The following is a 20,127-nucleotide window of genomic DNA, read 5'->3' as shown; positions in this document are numbered from 1 at the left end:
GGAGGCCATGGAAGGAGAGTTGTATGGCATTGAAGCTCGTCTGGAGGTTAGTTAACACAGTGTCCAAAGAGGGGCCAGAAGTATACAGAATGGTGGCGTCTGCGTATTTGACACACTGAACTCTATCAGAGTAGTTGGTAAACCAGGCGAGGCAATCATTTGAGAAACCAGCTGAACAGACATCTGCCATGCCACCACGTCAATGGAAATTTAGCATGCTGAATATACACTGCTCAAAAAAATCAAGGGAACACTTAAACAACACAATGTAACTCCAAGTCAATCACACTTCTGTGAAATCAAACTGTCCACTTAGGAAGCAACACTGATTGACAATAAATTTCACATGCTGTTGTGCAAATGGAATAGACAACAGGTGGAAATTATAGGCAATTAGCAAGACACCCCCAATAAAGGAGTGGTTCTGCAGGTGGGGACCACAGACCACTTCTCAGTTCCTATGCTTCCTGGCTGATGTTTTGGTCACTTTTGAATGCTGGCGGTGCTTTCACTCTAGTGGTAGCATGAGACAGAGTCTACAACCCACACAAGTGGCTCAGGTAGTGCAGCTCATCCAGGATGGCACATCAATGCGAGCTGTGGCAAGAAGGTTTGCTGTGTCTGTCAGCGTAGTGTCCAGAGCATGGAGGCGCTACCAGGAGACAGGCCAGTACATCAGGAGACGTGGAGGAGGCCGTAGGAGGGCAACAAACCAGCAGCAGGACCGCTACCTCCGCCTTTGTGCAAGGAGGAGCAGGAGGAGCCAGAGCCAGAGCCCTGCAAAATGACCTCCAGCAGGCCACAAATGTGCATGTGTCTGCTCAAACGGTCAGAAACAGACTCCATGAGGGTGGTATGAGGGCCCGACGTCCACAGGTGGGGGTTGTGCTTACAGCCCAACACCGTGCAGGACGTTTGGCATTTGCCAGAGAACACCAAGATTGGCAAATTCGCCACTGGCGCCCTGTGCTCTTCACAGATGAAAGCAGGTTCACACTGAGCACGTGACAGACGTGACAGAGTCTGGAGACGCCGTAGACAACGTTCTGCTGCCTGCAACATCCTCCAGCATGACCGGTTTGGGGGTGGTTCAGTCATGGTGTGGGGTGGCATTTCTTTGGGGGGCCGCACAGCCCTCCATGTGCTTGCCAGAGGTAGCCTGACTGCCATTAGGTACCGAGAGGAGATCCTCAGACCCCTTGTGAGACCATATGCTGGTGCGGTTGGCCCTGGGTTCCTCCTAATGCAAGACAATGCTAGGCCTCATGTGGCTGGAGTGTGTCAGCAGTTCCTGCAAGAGGAAGGCATTGATGCTATGGACTGGCCCGCCCGTTCCCCAGACCTGGATCCAATTGAGCACATCTGGGACATCATGTCTCGCTCCATCCACCAACGCCACGTTGCACCAGACTGTCCAGGAGTTGCTTTAGTCCAGATCTGGGAGGAGATTCCTCAGGAGACCATCCGCCACCTCATCAGGAGCATGCCCAGGCGTTGTAGGGAGGTCATACAGGCACGTGGAGGCCACACACACTACTGAGCCTCATTTTGATTTGTTTTAAGGACATTACATCAAAGTTCGATCAGCCTGTAGTGTGGTTTTCCACTTTAATTTTGAGTGTGACTCCCAATCCAGACCTCCATGGCTTGAAAATTGGATTTCCATTGATTATTTTTGTGTGATTTTGTTGTCAGCACATTCAACTATGTAAAGAAAAAAGTATTTAAAAAGATTATTTCTTTCATTCAGATCTAGGATGTGTTGTTTAAGTGTTCCCTTCATTTTTTTGAGCAGTATATTACGTTTTCATTGTTTCATTCACACTTGCACTTCTGGATTCCGGAGCTTAAGAATTTCAATGTACACTGCAACTACATCTGTGACCCTGTGCTTGTGACTAAATAAAAATCTAATCTAATACTTTCAATCTAGACTGCCACTTTGTTGAAGTGACATCAAAATGAGGAGTGTTTGTACAAAACAAGGTCATCGGTTTCTGGGACCAAACGGAACGGCTAGAATGTGTTCTAGAAATCGTCGAGGAGGCACTCAGATCCAGACTCATTGCGGAGAAAAAAAATGAACGTCCTTGGGCGTGGAGTAGCAAGAAGTTTGGATAGCCAGGGGTGCGTTCAGTTCGCTTGAACGTTTGCTACGTTTCGGAACAGTTTGTACTGACCAACACGTTTTCCCAAAATGTTCTTGTACGTTCTTGAACAGACTTCGAGATAAGTTTGCTCCGTTGGGTGTGTGTGCCTTGGTATGGCTTCAAGCAATGAATGACGTATTTAAAGCGCAGCTGTGCATTTTGAACCCACAACCCAACCCTTCCACGTTTTTCAACTGTCCATTCAGTACAGCACCATTTCCGTTCACTTGAACGTTCTATTACCTTTTAATGTATGCAGCCCAGGCAAATTGTTACACTCCTCAGAGGGGCGTTTCTCCATCCCACTGGGGTCCAATGGCAGCTGAATAGAGGGGTCTAGCTAAATCTCAGACTGGGCAGCAGTTTAGGCCTGTGCTAGAGCTGCCTGCTCTCATTGCTTATGGAAGGCTGCCCGGGCCTCCCACTCTTTCTTGTTAGCCTCCACGGCCTCATTAAAGGCCACCTCAAGCCTCATCTTGCTCTGCAGCGCTGTAAATGGATTACCATTTATTTTTTAATTTAACCTTAATTTTATAAAACATGGGGAGACTTCAGGGGTGTGTGCTTAGTCCCCTCCTGTACTCCCTATTCACCCATGCACAACTTCAACGCCAAGTTTGCTGACGACACGACGGTAGTAGGCCTGATCACCGACGATGAGGCAGCCTATAGGGAGCAGGTCAGACCTGGCATGTGCCCTCAGATCCTCAAAAAGTTGAACAGTTGCACCATTTTGACTGGCTGCTTCCCCACTTGGTACGGCACCCGACTGCAAGGCACTACAGTGCCAAGTATGGTCCAGTACATTACTGGGGCCGAGCTCCCTGTCATCCAGGACAACTATACCAGGTGGTGTCAGAAGAAGGCCCCAAAAATGGTCAAAGACTCCAGCCACCCAAGCCATAGACTGTTCTCTATGTCTGGAACCAACAGGACCCTGAACAGCTTCCCCTAAGCAGTTCTACCCAACCTTTTCCGATTACTGTACCACCAACAGAATTTTGCTCTGCCCGGAGTGTCACTGCCCTAAGCCTTAAGACTGCTAAACTTTAATGCTAAATATAAATGGCTAACCGTGCTACCTGCATTGACCCTTTTTTGCAGTCTACGCACACACATTGGACTCTACCCATACATACTTGCACCCCAACACACATATTTACCTAACTCAGTACACAGAAGGAATTTCCAGTTAGCCTTTGCCGAGACCGGGTGTCGTAAATGTCTTAAGGTCAGTAATGACGTTTGGTACAGGGTGAGTTTTTGGAAAAGGGCTTTATAAATGAAAACACAGCAATGTATCGACGTACATGATATCAAAGGTGGGCAAAAAATACATTCTGGTAGAGAATGCTAAGATGAGTACTAAACCTGCTGCCCCGATAGTTCATCCAACAGCTTTAATGAAGTGGCAGCTGCGTTCATATAGAGTAGCCACTCTCTGCGTGGTCTTGCCTGTGTAGATGCCGTTGCAGTAAATACATTTAAATGTTGTGGTCTTGAGGATGGCGTGGAAAGGATGCAGTGCTTCCCACTCAGATGGGCCTGGTAGCTCTCCACTGTGACACACTTCTCTTCACTGAAGGAGCAGTCATTTTACTGGAGTTCAAACACACTTCCTGTTTACCACCAGGCTGCATCTTGAGGAAGATCAGGTCCAGGGAGTTGGTAACCACTGCCAGTTTCAGCTCTGCGTCTCCTAGGATGTCTTTGGGGGCCGTGGTGTTGATGTCAAAGTTGGGGAACAGAAGGTTACTGCTGTCATCTGTTTAGAGTCTATACTCCAACCTCACAAAGTCACAGTTGGCCTTCTGTGTGTGGTTGTCTTGTGTGTTCAATCAGTTGTTGGGTGGCGTAGAACATCCCAGCACAGTAGAGACAAGTTGAGCCCATGCAGCAGGTTTTCGAAGAGGCCCTTCTCAGACAGGAGGATCTTACAACACATTTGACAGTCATCTTCCTGAGGAAGGGAGTGCGACGCAGCCAGGCACATCACTACCCAAATCACATATACACCACAGATTAAACATATGTGCTAATTTTCCAGATTAAGCCACCCTGAAGTGAAACACTTTCAATTGAGATTAAATGTGAATGATTAAAAAAAAATATATATATTAATCGAGGACTAGCCTTAATCTGAGTCTGAGAATACAGGCTGTGAAGTGATAGCTAAATGGCAGTATCAAATATGAACACGACATTAAATACAAAAATAACAAATGGTTTTAATAACTGCGATGGAAAAAAGGTGACTTGTCTGTAACATAAAGAGAGCCTGTCTGTAGTCCAGCTGTTCAGAAAGTATAATATTGAAAAGACAGATTTGCTCCCATTGGGCATCACACAAAGCAATGCGAAGGACCAATCAGTATCTGTATTTTGTGGAGTAGTCCTTCGGAGATACGACCAGACCTCGTCCCTTTCTCGCCCCTCGGTAAACGGTCTCAACAATGTCAATCATCTCCTGCTTGTCCTCCATGGTCCAGTTGATCTTGTTGTTGTTACCTGTCCCAAGATCTATCATTATGTGCTTGTTCCTGGAACAGCGCAGAAGTCGAGAGAAGGAATATTTTAGTTTCACAGTCATGCAAGACTAAAACAGCAGCGTGGGACTGTTAAAGCTGAGCATACCTTTGCTTTACACAACTTGCCTATATGGCCTGTGTTCACAACACCCATTTTTGTTTAACATTTGCATTAATTTAGCAAGTCATAACTAGAGATTGGTTGCAGGGCTCTGAAGTGAAGGCGGACACGATAACTTGAAACTCACCTGAAGAAGAACATGACAGTGCAAGGGTCATACAACTCGTACATCTTGTTGAAGTCCGGCACCTCTGTGATGTCCACCAAATAGATGACTGCAAAGTTTTTCACCTGTAGGGAGGAATAGTGATGTTTGTACTGTAAAAATAGCAACGTTCAATGAAACGTTGAAAAAATGCATTTCAAAAATGTGAAATGCAAACATCAACTTTGGTACAATAACATATATTTTACCTTTTCAGCTATGCTGTACAACACCTCGTCCATTTTCATACATGTTGGGTCCCAATCGTGTCCAAACCTAATAACCAGGGCTCTGTCCTCCTCGGATAGAATGGCTTGGTCGACCTGCCAGCCGTTGTGGAGATGCGGTAGCATGTACGACATCTTGCTGCTGCAGTGTTAGCACGTATCTCCTGGGAGAGGCATGTTGGAAAGTAACACGTTTAACGTTAAAACGACGTAGTTTTTCGGAGAAATATCAAAATGTTGTTACTAACTATATTTAACAGCGGAACACCCGTTTCATTAGATAAAAATTAGATAACTGAGGCTAAAAGCGAGAAAGCACAATTGCCACTGTTGGAAGCCTAGCTAGATAACGTTAGCTAGCACTGGCATGGAAATTTCCAGAAAGTCAAAGTTGAAAGAACTCAAGTAAAATTACAGCATTGAAAATATAGAAGTATTAAGGTTTCAAAAACACGCTTACCGTATGAAATTATTCAAGCCCCAAAGCGTGAATTGAAACAAACCGGTAGCCTGGGTCTGTCAGTGAAAAGACGAACAAAAAAAAGAAAGTGGCTTCTATTTTGGTCGTATAGTTATAACAGCCACAAAGTCATAAACCCCGCCTATTTCTACAATTTATTTTAACGTTTGATTTTAACCGTCACCTTAACCACACTGCTAAGCCTAACCTTAAATTAAGACCAAAAGCGACTTTCTTTTTTCCAGGGATTTTTACGATATAGAAAATGTTGACTTTGTAACTATAGTGGAAATCCTGTTGATTACGTCACTAATAAACGACAATATGAATGCACGGCGCATACCAGACGAGTCAGTACATGCATAGAACAATGATACAGATATTTCACCGGATGTATAAATGTGAAGCATCCGCTTGGCGTTTCCACTCCCTACTAAATATGGTGTCCGACAGTGGGAGAGGATGGACCAACACGGATTTTGGCCGTTTTTCTGCACATTTTCTCATCAAATCAACATTTGATCTCAATACAGTTTGTTCCCGAAACTGCAATCTGTTACGAACAGATTGGACTATGTTTTGTAGACTTTACTCTTTGCCAAAGTTGTTGCGTTATTTAGGAGCGCAAAGGCGAATTGAGATATTGCACACGCGCACTTCAGCTACTCTGAACGAAAATATATGCTAGAACGCGCCAATAGGATCTCACTAGCTCGTGCTTGTTCTGCCCACTATGACTCGTTTGTTCCCATTTGAAACGACGGGCTGTGGTGTATCTTGGTGAAGTTATCCATGGTACTTGTCAGACAATTAATGGCTACACAGAGAAATAAAAGCTAGCCATTATTTGATTTTACAATATCCCACTTTGGATAGAGACAAACTTTATCAAATGGACAGCCATTCATGAGAAATAAGTTGCAGGAGTAAAATCCATATTTATTGGAAAAAGTTTTTATTCTGCACAATTCTGCCACAATGCATCAGCAGGTTCAAACCTTCAAGACTAAATACATGTTTTGCTTCTCAAGGACTGAAACCATAGAAAACCCAACAGGTATACAGTACATACACCTAACAATCAATTGCAAATGAGACAGGAAGAAGTAGAAACAAAGACAAAAAAAGAACAAAATCATAGCACATTAGTCAAACTTCTTCCAAGGAGGGCCGAGTGTATGCACGTTTTCGCTCCCCCTTGTACTTGATTGATGAATTAAGGTCACTAATTAGTAAGGAACTCACCTCACTTGGTTGTCTAGGTCCTAAATGGAACCCCCCCCCCCAAAAAACCCAGCAGACTCTAGTCTAGGCCCTCCATGGAATGAGTTTGACATCCTTGCCATAGATTAATTAACATGTGAAAATAATGGTAAAAACACCAGGTGAGGTATTCTGTTTTCCAAAAATAACATTCAACAAAATGAGTGGACAAAACAAAACAGCAAATTAACAAGGGTGAGGAAAGCAAAGTTGAAAGTGATGGAGGCTATGGAAAAATTCAGTATCTGAGCAAACTCATACGTAACTCATGACGTAGTTTCAAGAAAGGGAAGAATAGCATACCTGTTGATACACATTCTGAAAAGAAAAAAGCTAGACAGAATCTTACAGTTATGATTATACTCAGTCTCATCTAGTCAATGGACTCATAACCACATAATAGATTTGAGTTTCTATTGAGAACGATGGCCAGTAACTATCATACAAAATGACATCACTAACAGAAAAAAGGTATTCTGATAAACATTTACACATACTGTTCATTATATTTTGAACAGGAGAGTTAATAGTTTAGTTGCTTAAAAAGTCTAATCAATTATCCCAGTTTGTATAGTATGAGTATTCCATAATACTAAATACAGGTATAGCTTTAACAGTTAAGACTGTATTTCAAAACAAGCAGCAAGTAAAATATCTTTCAAACTGAATCATGGTCAATGGGCTGAAAAACATCTCTAAAAGATGCCCCTAGAAAGAAATGGTGGATTTAACCATGCCTTGGTTGTATGTAACACAGCTCTCGCAACAAACCCCTGAAAACGGAGTGTCACTCAGAATCAATACCCTTCGTTGAACTAATAAAATCCTGGCTTTATATTTTTTACACTAATACAGAGGTTTGTTCTAACATGTAGCCTGTGAGAATGTCAACATTTGAATTACAGTTCTACGAAAAGGAGAATAATAAGTAAACACCTAAAATTAAGTTGACATTTAATCTGGACAACACTAGCAGGCAGATCAACATCAATATAAAAGTATACATTTCAGGGCACTGCAATCTGCTGCAGTCAGCCAGGTAAAGGGATCTATATACACTGTACATGTACTCTGAAGTGACAACTCAGACAGCCATCGCCTCTGGTTCTAAAGGATCCATCTCTGGAACATCCTTCTGATGTGGTTCTAAAGGATCTTCTTCTGGAAGAGACCTTTCTGGTTCAGCTGGTTCCCCTTCTGAGGAACCTGCCTGTTCTGGTTCCACTTCCAGGTCAGCCATCTTCTCAGTTTCTGCAGGTTCCACGTCTGGGATGAGGAGGTCGTGCTTAAGTTTCTTCAGCTCAGTCATGTTGAAGCCCAAGAAGATGGTAGGGCTGTTCTTCTGAATGGCCTTCATGCACTTGGTGCGCTTCATTCCAAACAGGGTGGACACCTCAGTCCGGGTCAACCACAGTCTCTTGGAGAGCTCCTCAGACTCCTTCTTTGTGGGATACGGCTTAGTGTGAAAGTATCTGGTGAGGAAGTCTTTCCGCTCCTCAGAGGGGCGTTTCTCCATCCCACTGGGGTCCAGTGCTAGCTGAATAGAGGGGTCTGTCAGGGGTGCCTGCTCTCGTTTCTCCTTCTCTCGCTGCTTACGGAAGGCTGTCCGCGCATCCCTCTCCTTCTTGTTGGCCTCCATGGCCTCCCTGAAGGCCGCCTCTAGCCTCAGCTTGCTCTGCAGCTCAGCAGGAGACTCGGAGGGCTGGTGGACGGGGACGGAGGCCTGCGCTGCCATGGGGACGGGAGGGAGCTGGGCAGAGTACAGACCTGGCACCTGGATCATCTGGTTAAAGGCCATGACCTGCTGCTGGCGTCCGTTGGTGGGGGTGGACTGGAGACTGTCTGCATCTTTAGGGGTCCTGGGTGCACGGCGGCACCGCTGTAGATGGATGACTATAGCTTTCTGTGTGGTCTTGCCTGTGTAAACGCCGTTGCAGTAGATGCATTTGAACGCTGCGGTCTTGAGGATGGCATGGACGGTGGGCGCGATGCAGTGCTTCCCACTCAGATGGGCCTGGTAGTTCTCCACTGTGACACACTTCTCTTCACAGAAGGGGCAGTCGGTCCGCGTTGTTTTACTGGGGTTCCGACACACTTCCTGTTTACCACCAGGCTGCATCTTGAGGAAGATCAGGTCCAGGGAGTTTGTGACCAGAGCTAGTTTCAGTTCTGCGTCTCCTAGGATCTCTTTGGGGGCCGTGGTGTTAATGTCAAAGTAGGGGAACAGAAGGTTACCGCTGTCGTCTGTGTACAGTCTATACTCCCGCCTCATGAAGTCACAGTTGGCCTTCTGTGTGGGGTTGTGTTGTGCGTTTGTGTGCTCAACCAGTTGTTGGATGGAGTAGAACATCCCAGGACAGTAGAGACAGTTGAGCCCGTGCAGCAGGTGTTCAAAGAGGCCCTTCTCAGACAGGAGGATCTTACACTTCAAACACTTGACTGTCTTGTCAGGCATCTTCCTGAGGAAGGGAGCACGGGCAGCCAGGCCCTGCTGCTTGGCTGTTCTGGGCTGGGCCTTATGGGCAGCCTGTTGGTGAGCCTCATAGACATTGGAGGGGAGCAGTTCATTACAGATGGGACAGGTGATCCACTTCTTGGCTTTGGCGTTGAGAGCGGGGTTACCTGCTGGTTTGATGGGTTGAGGAGCCTTGCTGATCAGCTGGACGTTATTTGTCTGGCCGGGCATGCCCACCGGCGTGGAGAAAGTGTAGGTGGGCATGCCGTTGACCTTGTTGCCAGTGGGGATGAGGTGGCTGAGGAGGGACTGGGAGGTCAGCATAGTGCCCTGAGGGGTGCTCTGGAGCATGGTACCCTGGGGGGTCCCGTGGTTCAGGGGGAGGCGCTGAGTCATCATGAGGGACTGGGACATCCCTGGAATGCTGATCTGCACCCTCGGGGGCAGGAAGACCTGCTGGGGCTGCTGTTGACCTTGGACCCCTATGGTGAAAGGCACCTGGTTGTGAGGAGCACCAGGTAGTGAGGTGCCAGAGGGCAGTCTGACCATGGTCTGGCCGATGGGCATGGTGGCTGAGATGGCCCCCTGTGGCATAGCACTCTGCAGGTTGACAGTAGCGCCAGGCTGGAGGAGGCCTTTAGCCTCAGCACTGGCCAGCTGAACCAGGGTTGAAGCCTGTGGGGGGAGGAAGCTCTGTTTGGCCGCGGCCAGCTGCTCAGGACTGGATACCTGTGGCAGCTGGTTTTTAGGGGCCAGTGTTTGGTAATTTGAAGGCTTGGCGTACTGAGTGTTCTCTAAGATCCAGGTCCTTATCTGAGCGCAGGCCCACTGGTGAGTGGGAGAGGACAGGATGTGGTGCAGCATGTGCTCCGTGCTTTCGATGACCATCTTACACACCTTACAGAACTGCCTAGAGGCTGTATGGGGGAACTTAGTGTCTGGTATCCGTCCTGAGAAGTGGTGCCACAGCTTCTCCAGGTGGTTCAGCATGACGTGCTTCTTCATTGAGAACAGGTTTGAGTCCACATATCGACACTTACGACACTTAAACCGGTCCCCTTTCTTGGTAGTTGAATGCAGAGACTCTGCATCTTGGTCCACGTTCGGAGAGCCATGGAAGAGGAGGAGGTGCTTCTTGAGGACTCGGGGGTGGGCGACGAAGGAGCAGATCTGGCAGGGAGCCAGGACACACAGTTTCCTCTCATACTCATGGTTCCGCTGCAGATGACTCTTGTAGGAGTACCAGTTCCGGGTAGAGTACTTACAGAGGGTGCAGCACAACAGCCGCGTGCGGTATGGCCACTGGGGAAGTAAATGCACAGACAACAAGTGTGATTAGCAAAAGAAGATTGTTAGTTTTTTTTTGTCCGAAAAGGGTGTGCCCTACATAGTGCACCACTTTTGTCAGAGCCCTATGGGGATAGGGTGGGAATTTGGGGAATAGGCATCCATTTCAGATGATTCAGTAAGAACTGAATCAACATTTTTTTTTTTTTTAAACACACGTGGCTATCCATTTTGACAGACCCCAGAAATATTGGCACATTTAACTCTTTAGGGATAGGGGCTGCATTGGGAAGTTTGGATGAAAAGAGTGCTCAGAGTAAACTGCCTGTTACTCAGGCCCAGAAGCTAGAATATGCATATAATTAGTAGATTTGGATAGAAAACTCTAAAGTTTGCAAAACTGTTAACTTCTATGGGCTACGTGGGATGCTAGCGTCCCACCTGCGGGACACAGCCAGTGAAATATCAGAGCGGCAAATTCAAAAACAAAATGTCATAATTCAACTTTCTCAAACATACAACTATTTTACACCATTTTAAAGATACAATTCTCCTTGATGTAACCACATTGTCCGATTTCAAAAAGGCTTTACAGCGAATACAAAACATTAGATTATGTTAGGAGAGTACATAGACAAAAATAATCACACATCTAATCACACATCCATTTTCCAAGCAAGGACATGTGTCAATAACGCCCAAAACACAGCTAAATGAAGCACTAACCTTTGACGATCTTCATCAGATGACACTCCTAGGACATTATGTTACACAATACATGTATGTTTTGTTCGATAAAGTTCATATTTATATCGAGAAACAGCATTTTACATTGGCGCGTGATGTTCAGAAAATGTATTCCCACCAAAACGTTGACAAAATATATAACAATTATTTAACCTGTTAGGGCTAGGGGGCAGTATTTACACGACCGGATAAAAAAAACGTACCCGATTTAATCTGGTTATTACTACTGCCCAGAAACTAGAATATGCATATAATTATTGGCTTTGGATAGAAAACACCCTAAAGTTTCTAAAACTGTTTGAATGGTGTCTGTGAGTATAACAGAAGTCATATGGCAGGCAAAAACCTGAGAAGATTCCAAACAGGAAGTACCCTCTCTGACCATTCCTTGGGCTTCTTGGCTCTGTTTAAAGAAAATTTAGGATCTTTGCTGTAACGTGACACTTCCTACGGCTCCCATAGGCTCTCAGAACCCGGGAAAAAGCTGAATGATGTAATTCCAGCCGCTGGCTGAAAAACTTTAGCGCGTTTGGATGGTGGTCGATCAAAGGGCCATCAGACTGAGGCTCGTGCACGAGGGGATCCCATGTTTTTATTTTCTCTCTTTGAACCTAAACACGCTTTCCCGGTCGGAATATTATTGCTTTTTTACGAGAAAAATGGCATAAAAATTGATTTTAAACAGCGGTTGACATGCTTCGAAGTACGGTAATGGAATATTTAGAAATGTTTTGTCACGAAATGCGTTGTGCGCATCACCCTTCTTTACCATTCGGATAGTGTCTTGAACGCACAAACAAAACAGAGGATATTTGAACATAACTATGGATTATTTTGAACCAAACCAACATTTGTTATTGAAGTAGAAGTCCTGGGAGTGCATTCTGACGAAGAACAGCAAAGGTAATAACATTTTTCTTATAGTAAATTTGACTTTGGTGAGTGCTAAACTTGGTGGGTGTGTAAATAGCTAGCCCTGTGATGCCGGGCTATCTACTCAGAATATTGCAAAATGTGCTTTCACCGAAAAGCTATTTTAAAATCGGACATAGCGAGTGCATAGAGGAGTTCTGTATCTATAAATCTTAAAATAATTATTGTGTTTTTTGTGAACGTTTATCGTGAGTAATTTAGTAAATTCACCGGAAGTTTGCGGGGGGTATGCTAGTTCTGAACGTCACATGCTAATGTAAAAAGCTGGTTTTTGATATAAATATGAACTTGATTGAACAAAACATGCATGTATTGTATGACATAATGTCCTAGGGTTGTCATCTGATGAAGATCAAAGGTTAGTGCTGCATTTAGCTGTGGTTTGGGTTTATGTGACATTATATGCTAGCTTGAAAAATGGGTGTCTGATTATTTCTGTCTGGGTACTCTGCTGACATAATCTAATGTTTTGCTTTCGTTGTAAAGTCTTTTTGAAATCGGACAGTGTGGTTAGATTAACGAGAGTCTTGTCTTTATGGTGTAAAATAGTCATATGTTTGAGAAATTGAAGTAATAGCATTTCTAAGGTATTTGAATAACGCGCCACGAGATTCAACTGGCTGTTGAGTAGGTGGGACGATTTCGTCCCGCCGACCCTAGAGAGGTTAAAGAATTATAGATAGACTACTCCTTTATGCAACCGCTGTGTCAGATTTTAAAATAGCTTTACGGAGAAAGCACATTTTTCAACATTCTGAGTACATAGCTCAGCCATCACAGAGAGCTATACAGACACCCGCCAAGTTCGGGGCAACCTAAACTCAGAATTAGTATTAGAAATATTCTCTTACCTTTGCTGATCTTTGTCAGAATGCCCTCCCAGGACTGCTACTTCCACAAGAAATGTTGTTTTTGTTCTAAATACTCCATATTTATGTCCAAATACCTCCGTTTTGTTCGTGCGTTCAGAGCACTATCCAAAGGCATAACGCGCGAGCGTGGTACCAGAGACGAAAAGTGAAAATGTTCCATTACTGTAGTTAGAAGCATGTCAAATGCTGTTTAAAATCAATCTTTATGGTATTTTTAACGTAAAATTGCAATAATATTCCAACCGGACAATAGCGTATTCATTCAAGGAAAAAAAGAAGGAGGGGCGCGCTCGTGGGATCGAGCATATCCAATCCCTTTGTTGCCAGGCAGTCCACTCAGAAACTGAGCTCCTATTATCTGCCCAGTGACAGAAGAATGCTCAAACCACTTTCTGAAGGCTTTTGACAGCCAATGGAAGCCTTAGGAAGTGCAACGTAACCCCACAGATACTGTAGTTTCGAAAGGGACTAGAAAGAACTACAATTCTCAGATCCTCCACTTCCTGGTTGACTTTTTCTCAGGTTTTTGAATGCCATATGAGTTCTGTTATACTCACAGACACCATTCAAACCGTTTTAGAAACTTCAGAGTGTTTTCTATCCAAATCTACTAATAATATGCATATTCTAGTTTCTGGGCCAGAGTAGTAACCTGTTTAAATTGGGTACGTTTTTCATCCGGCCGTGAAAATACTGCCCCCTAGCCCAGACAGGTTAAAATAATGTCTGTGAGTATAAACAGAACTCATTTGGCAGGCGAAAACCTGAGAAAAATCCAACCAGGAAGTGGGAATTCTGAGGCTTGTAGTTTTCAAGTGAATGCCTATCGAATATCCAGTGTCTGTGGGGTCAGATTGCACTTCCTAGGGCTTCCACTAGATGTCAACAGTCTCTAGAAGTTGTGTCAGGCTTCTATTGTGAAAGGGGAGCGAATAAGAGCACTAAGCAGATGGCCCAGGTGAAAGCCTTTAGTTTAGTCACGCGCGTGAGTACGAGCTCTGTTCCCTTTCCTTTCTAATGAAAACAGTATTGTCCGGTTGAAACATTATTGAATATTTATGATAAAAACACCCTAAGGATTGATTAGAAACATCATTTGACATGTTTCTACGAACTCAAATGAAACTTTGACTTTTCGTTTAGACATTGTGCATTTGGATTACTGGACTAAATGCGAACAAAAAGGAGGTATTTGGACATAAAGATGAACTTTATCGAACATTTGTCTAACATGGAGACCTGGGAGTGCCATTAGATTAAGATCAAAGGTAAGTGAATCATTTTAATGCTATTTCTGACTTTTGTGACCTCTCCTTGGTTGGAAAATGGCTGTATGGTTTTTGTGGCTAGGCGCTGACCTAACACAAATCGCATGGTGTGCTTTCACCGTAAAGCCTTTTGGAAATTGGACACAGCGGCTGGATTAACAAGAAGTGTATCTTTAATCGTATGTGTAACACTTGTATCTCATATCAATGTTTATGATGAGTATTTCTGTAATTTGTTGTGGCTCTGCATTTTCACCAGATGTTTGTTTGAGACAATGCATTTCTGAACATAACACGCCAAATTCAAATTAGGTATTTGGACATAAAGATTAACTTTATCGAACAAAACAAACATTTGTCTAACATGGAGTACTGGGAGTGCCACCAGATGAAGATCAAAGGTTAGTGATTCATTTTAACACTATTTCTGACTTTTGTGACACCTCTCCTTCTTTGGAAAATGGCTGTATGGTTTTTTTGTGGCTAGGCGCTGACCTAACGTAATCGCATGGTGTGCTTTCATTGTTTCGCCTTTTTGAAATCGGACACAGCGGCTGGATTAACAAGAAGTTTCTTTAAAATAGTGTATAATACTTGTATGTTTTAGAAATTTTAATTATGAGATTTCTGTTGTTTAACTTCTATGGGCTAGGTGGGACGTGACCGTCCCACTCTATTCAACAGCCAGTGGAACAGCGTGGCGCGAAATACAAAAACCTCAAAAATGCAATAATTTCAACTTCAAACATAGGACTATTTTACACCATTTTAAAGAAAATACTCGTTAATCTAACCACATTGTCCAATTTCAAAAAGGCTTTACAGCGAAAGCAAAATAATCACAGCCATTTTCCAAGCAAGCATATGTGTCACAAAAACCCAAAACACAGCTAAATGAAGCACTAACCTTTGATGATCTTCATCAGATGACACTCCTAGGACATTGTTATACAATACATGTATGTTTTGTTAAATCAAGTTCATATTTATATCCAAAAACAGCTTTTTACATTGGCGTGTGATGTTCAGAACGTGCATTCCCACCAAAAACCTCCAGTGAATTTACTAAATTACTCATCATAAAACGTTGACAAAATACATAATCAGATTCATAAACGGGATACACAACCCGTTTATGCAATCGCTATGTCAGATTTTAAAATAGCTTTTCGGCGAAAGCACATTTTTCAATACTCTGAGTACATAGCTCAGCCATCATGGCTAGCTATTTTGACACCTGCCAAGTTCGGTGCACACTAAACTCAGAATTAGTATTAGAGATATTGTATTACCTTTGCTGATCTTCGTCAGAATGCACTCCCAGGACTGCTACTTCCACATGAAATTATGTTTTTGCTCCAAATAATCCATAGTTATGTCCAAATACCTCCGTTTTGTTCGTGCGTTCAAGTCACTATCCAAAGGGTAACGCGCAAGCGCATTTCGAGACAAAAAAAATCTAAATGTTCCATTACCGTACTTAGAAGCATGTCAAACGCTGTTTAAAATCAATTTTTATGGTATTTTTCTCGTAAAATAGCGATAATATTCCAACCGGACAATAGTGTATTCATTCAAAGAGGAAAACAAAAAACAGCGTGCTCGCGTATATCCAATCTCTTTGTCACCAGGCAGACCACTGAGAAACTGAGCTACTACACTCTGCCCAGAGACGGGAGACGCCTCAATCCGCTTTCTGAAGGCTTTAGAGAGCCAATGGAAGCCTTAGAAAGTGCAACGTAACCCCACAGATACTGTAGTTTCGCTAGAGAATCAAAAGAAGAACTACAAATTCTCAGACAGGCCACTTCCTGCTTGGAATTTTCTCTGGTTTTTGCCTGCCATATGAGTTCTGTTATACTCACAGACACCATATTCTCATTTCTGGGCAAGAGTAGTAACCAGTTTAAAATCGGGTACGTTTTTTATCCAGCCCGTGAAAATACTGCCCCCTAGCCCAGACAGGTTAAATGTGGTGCCCTGCAATTTCACTGGCTGTAGGCCAGGTGTTCCGCTAGCGGAACCCCTTCCCAGAAAGGTTAATCAATCAGTTGAACTATAAACTATTCTGTTTCAATTTAAAACACTTGCTTGGTTTGTTGACATCCCCAGACTAGCTAATCTTTCCAGGTGCTATTTTACCTTTTTCTTTCTCTTGCCTGGAAAGGGCTCACTGAGGTCCACCCACTCGGTCTCCTGAAACACCTCATCAGAATCAGCGTTTTTCTCCTTCTCCTTCTGCAGCTCCTGGAAGATGGTGACAGACAACATACAGCTAAGTATCACAGGAAGAAAACAACACTGATCAATGATCTCTGATCGTTCACTGTTGTGCATCCCAAATGGCATCTTATCCCCTTTATAGTACACTACTATATAGCCCATAGGGAACAAGGTGCCATATGGGACACAGAATCTTTAAAAGTTGTGGGAAAAGTACAATCATGACTCTAAACAATGGGTAAAATGGCAATAATTAGGCATTAATCTAGCCGCCAAACAATAGTTGCTACACGGATCTGATAGTTTTAAACATAAAAATTGCACAACAAATACATACTTCCAGAAGGACTTCACAATTCTCCAGTCCAAAGTCACTCAAAATATGTTTAACTTTTCTCCTTGTTTTTCTGATGTTTTCCAAGTTTCCAACAGGGACTTGATACATTGCTCCTCAGCTTCCTAAAAGAGAGAGGCATCTTGTTAGGCCAGGTAATATAACCTACAGTACACTTTACACTTATTAACTCAGTTATCCCAGATCTGTTAGCCTATTAGTTCATCATAAACTGTGCATAAAAGTACCATAACAATAAGCCTGGGGACATGGTTAGTATAACAACCTGGGTCCATTTCAAATTGTTAACATGGATAGGCCTAAATGAAAATACACTACCCATGAATGTAGCCTATGGATTCATGTGTTTATGGCCCATATAACCTAGTGACATAATTGTAAGAATTGTAAATGCATTCATTAAGCTAGATAACGTTACACTCACCCAGCATCATCCTTTAGCTAATATAGCTGCTCTCCAAATCAAAACACACAACCCACTGCAAGATAACATGACAAATTTGGTAGCTGCCATATGGCCAAAACAAAAGTGAAAAAATAATGTCTAAACTGGCCAACTTAAATGTTTAGTTTATATCCAATTGAATATCCAATGTCATGTATTGGTGCCTTGAATGTGTCATCTGGTGTGACGTTACAATAAATGTTAATATAAAAAGGTCGAATGATTCCCAAATAGACAAGAAAATAATTGTTACTATTTAGTTACTTCTGTCTTTAAAATCGGTAATCATAATCTGGCATTTCAATTGAAAAACAAATTCCTTGTATTCTCGCTATTACATTTTGGTAAGATTCATAGTAATTTCACTAAACCGCGATAAAGTTACCCCCCTCATACTTAATTATTTTTTATTTAACTTATTTTGCTTTCATTTTTTGGCGTGAACCAATTTGGACATTGTCACACGGATACACAACTGGCAATCAAATGTTACTTTTGAAACATAAATGTACATTTCTGACCACTAAAAAAAATTACTCTAAACATCAGTTCTAAGAATCAGTAATGGATCCTCATTCAAGTATTTTATGTGTACTCATTCCAATTACAGGAACTCCAAAAGGTCCAGTATTGCTATTTTCATCACTAGCTGGCTAACGTCAGTTACTTGCCTCCCTGAGTCGGGAGTTGATCATTTGCGTTCCTGGTACTTTCCCTGGATGTGCTAGACGTTTTCCAGACTCCCTCTCCGGAATTAAATCCTGATTCGCAGCTACCCGTGGTCACCATGTAGGTAGGCACAGAAACTACCATGGAAGTTGAAAGGGCAACTACCATTCGAATGGGACGTCTGTGCCATTAACAGTAATCAAAAACGGCCGGGGGACCGGAGAACAAAAATATAACTAAACCCATCTTATTGTACGCATTGGCGGGAATAAAGACACATTAGCTAAAATGCTAGCTAGTTGTCTTGAACGCAATGATAAATCATTGGTTGAACTGCATACACACATGCCTGGTTGGCTGATTTGTGACAGCGGATCTGCGCAACTGTTGACAATGGCTACAATAGGTGTAGATTTGTGATGAACTGTTGAGGATGCTCACATGACATAAAATTACCTTTGCTTTGGCGTCTCCGGTTATAAAAGGATGGCTGTCGCGTCTTTTTTTCCCCCTATCTGGATAGTTTCACCAATCCGCAAGCGCTTCAGTCTCGGTGTCACGGAAGTGTGCAATCAATCCACCTGGACAATGCTCTGCGACTTACCTCTCCAGACAACATGCAGCCACCAAAGTTAATTCAGGAAAAAATGATTTACATTAAAGTGAAATAATTGATGTATTATGCTGTTTCACCCTCCTCCTGAAGTATAAAAAAAAAAAATGGCGCTGTGTTCAGGACATGACGTTTGGGTCCTAATTAGCATATACGGAAGATGACCAATGAGATTGAAGTTAGCTGTGGACTAAATTGAGGAATGTTCCAAACACAGTTGAAGTTTCGTGGAGATTTAATTCCATTTCACGCTTAATTGATTAGTTAATTGGGCTAGTAAACATTTATATTAGAGCACTGAAGAGATGTGGGAGTGGCTACAGACAAAATGAAGGCTCTGGAAAAAGCTAGCTAGTCACATGGTACAATTCAAAACAACCAATAGGCTGTCCGGAAATTGAGGCAAAGGGGAGGGCCAAAGAGAGTATGGTGACGTCATATCATGCCACTGTTCATCAGCCAATGGTAGACGACTCTTCCAGTCCATTATTTGAAGAAAATGTTTTTGTAAGAACGTGAGTACATAGCTATATTTATTAGAATGAAGTAATGTGTGTTGTCTAAAATAAAATTGCAATGGTATTTGAAAGGTAAAAATCAAGAATAACAATACTTTTCTTATTATGGTTATATTTTGTATGTTACGCAAAAAATGATAAATCCAAAGTTCTAGCCCCAGTGAAATTTGGCTCGCCATGTAAAGCTATTCAATCACCACCATTCTGTAAAACTATATTTGGTAACGAGACATAAACACAGATTTACAAATTGTTAATTGGTTCATCATATATGCTTGTAAATGTCTTGATTGGTGCCCTAGCGCCATAGTCACTCGCCAGTCAATTGAACTTTCCTCAACTTTCACTCTTATAGTCAGGGTTCTATTGTCAACAGTTGCATAGCCACAATGTCTCCTCAAATCGCCACCTTCAGTTGAACATAAATAACTTCTGGCCACCTGTGATCGCCCCCTGGAGGCCAACACTAATATTGCTGACCTAGCCCAAAATTGTTACAGGCTACTGTTATCTCCTCAAATAAAAACTCAGCATTCTTTACGTATTATTGTATTCCTCATGATGGAAATGTATTTTCAAGAGCAATACTCAGCACAATGGCCTATGCGTCATATGTGAACAAGGGGCCAGTCAAGGTAGCGAGATGACAGTGTACATTGTGTCAAACTCATTCCACGGTGGGCTGAGTGTCTGCGGGTTTTCGCTTCTCCCTTGTACTTGATTGATGACCAGGTGAGGAACTCCTCTCACCTGGTTGTCTAGGTCTTAATTGAAAGGAAACAACTAAAATGCGCAGACACTAGGTCCTCCGCGGAATGAGTTGGACACCCCTGGTGTATATTGTTTCA

At 43.0% G+C, this 20,127-nt stretch overlaps 2 protein-coding genes across 3 annotated transcripts; both read right to left on the bottom strand.

Moving 5' to 3' along the window:
- Positions 1-3,406: 3,406 nt before the first annotated feature.
- On the bottom strand, positions 3,407-5,891 carry LOC115173717 (thioredoxin-like protein 4A). The gene is made up of 4 exons (XM_029732055.1): positions 5,632-5,891; positions 5,154-5,335; positions 4,927-5,030; positions 3,407-4,690 (listed from the first exon to the last, which is right to left on the bottom strand). Exons 2-4 carry the CDS (start codon positions 5,304-5,306, stop codon positions 4,519-4,521), a joined length of 429 nt encoding a protein of 142 aa, XP_029587915.1. The 5' UTR covers positions 5,307-5,335; positions 5,632-5,891; the 3' UTR covers positions 3,407-4,518.
- Positions 5,892-6,547: 656 nt separating this feature from the next.
- On the bottom strand, positions 6,548-18,870 carry LOC115173716 (activity-dependent neuroprotector homeobox protein 2). 2 transcript variants are annotated; one of them, XM_029732053.1, is made up of 4 exons: positions 18,605-18,870; positions 17,017-17,138; positions 16,599-16,703; positions 6,548-10,651 (listed from the first exon to the last, which is right to left on the bottom strand). In XM_029732053.1, exons 2-4 carry the CDS (start codon positions 17,122-17,124, stop codon positions 7,979-7,981), a joined length of 2,886 nt encoding a protein of 961 aa, XP_029587913.1. In that variant the 5' UTR covers positions 17,125-17,138; positions 18,605-18,870; the 3' UTR covers positions 6,548-7,978. The 2 variants fall into 2 exon arrangements, with proteins under 2 accessions (XP_029587913.1, XP_029587914.1); XM_029732054.1 differs by lacking the exon at positions 18,605-18,870 and adding an exon at positions 18,151-18,364.
- Positions 18,871-20,127: the final 1,257 nt, after the last annotated feature.

Source organism: Salmo trutta, chromosome 34 (assembly GCF_901001165.1).
Source record: "Salmo trutta chromosome 34, fSalTru1.1, whole genome shotgun sequence".
In the NCBI taxonomy this organism is placed as follows: Eukaryota; Metazoa; Chordata; class Actinopteri; order Salmoniformes; family Salmonidae; genus Salmo; species Salmo trutta.
The sequence above is the reverse complement of the archived record's forward strand: the minus strand, read 5'-3'. Positions and strand labels throughout refer to the sequence as shown.

What these genes read in the sequence shown, in the direction of transcription:
- LOC115173716 (XM_029732053.1), bottom strand. Translation starts at nt 17,124, where the DNA reads ATGTATCAAGTCCCTGTTGGAAACTTGGAAAACATCAGAAAAACAAGG. An exon ending in ATTGTGAAGTCCTTCTGGAA is followed by an intron (nt 16,704 to 17,016) that starts GTATGTATTTGT and finishes ACCATCTTCCAG; the next exon opens with GAGCTGCAGAAGGAGAAGGA. An exon ending in CAGGCAAGAGAAAGAAAAAG is followed by an intron (nt 10,652 to 16,598) that starts GTAAAATAGCAC and finishes TTACTTCCCCAG; the next exon opens with TGGCCATACCGCACGCGGCT.
- LOC115173717 (XM_029732055.1), bottom strand. Translation starts at nt 5,306, where the DNA reads ATGTCGTACATGCTACCGCATCTCCACAACGGCTGGCAGGTCGACCAA. An exon ending in TGTACAGCATAGCTGAAAAG is followed by an intron (nt 5,031 to 5,153) that starts GTAAAATATATG and finishes TCCTCCCTACAG; the next exon opens with GTGAAAAACTTTGCAGTCAT. An exon ending in ACTGTCATGTTCTTCTTCAG is followed by an intron (nt 4,691 to 4,926) that starts GTGAGTTTCAAG and finishes GCGCTGTTCCAG; the next exon opens with GAACAAGCACATAATGATAG.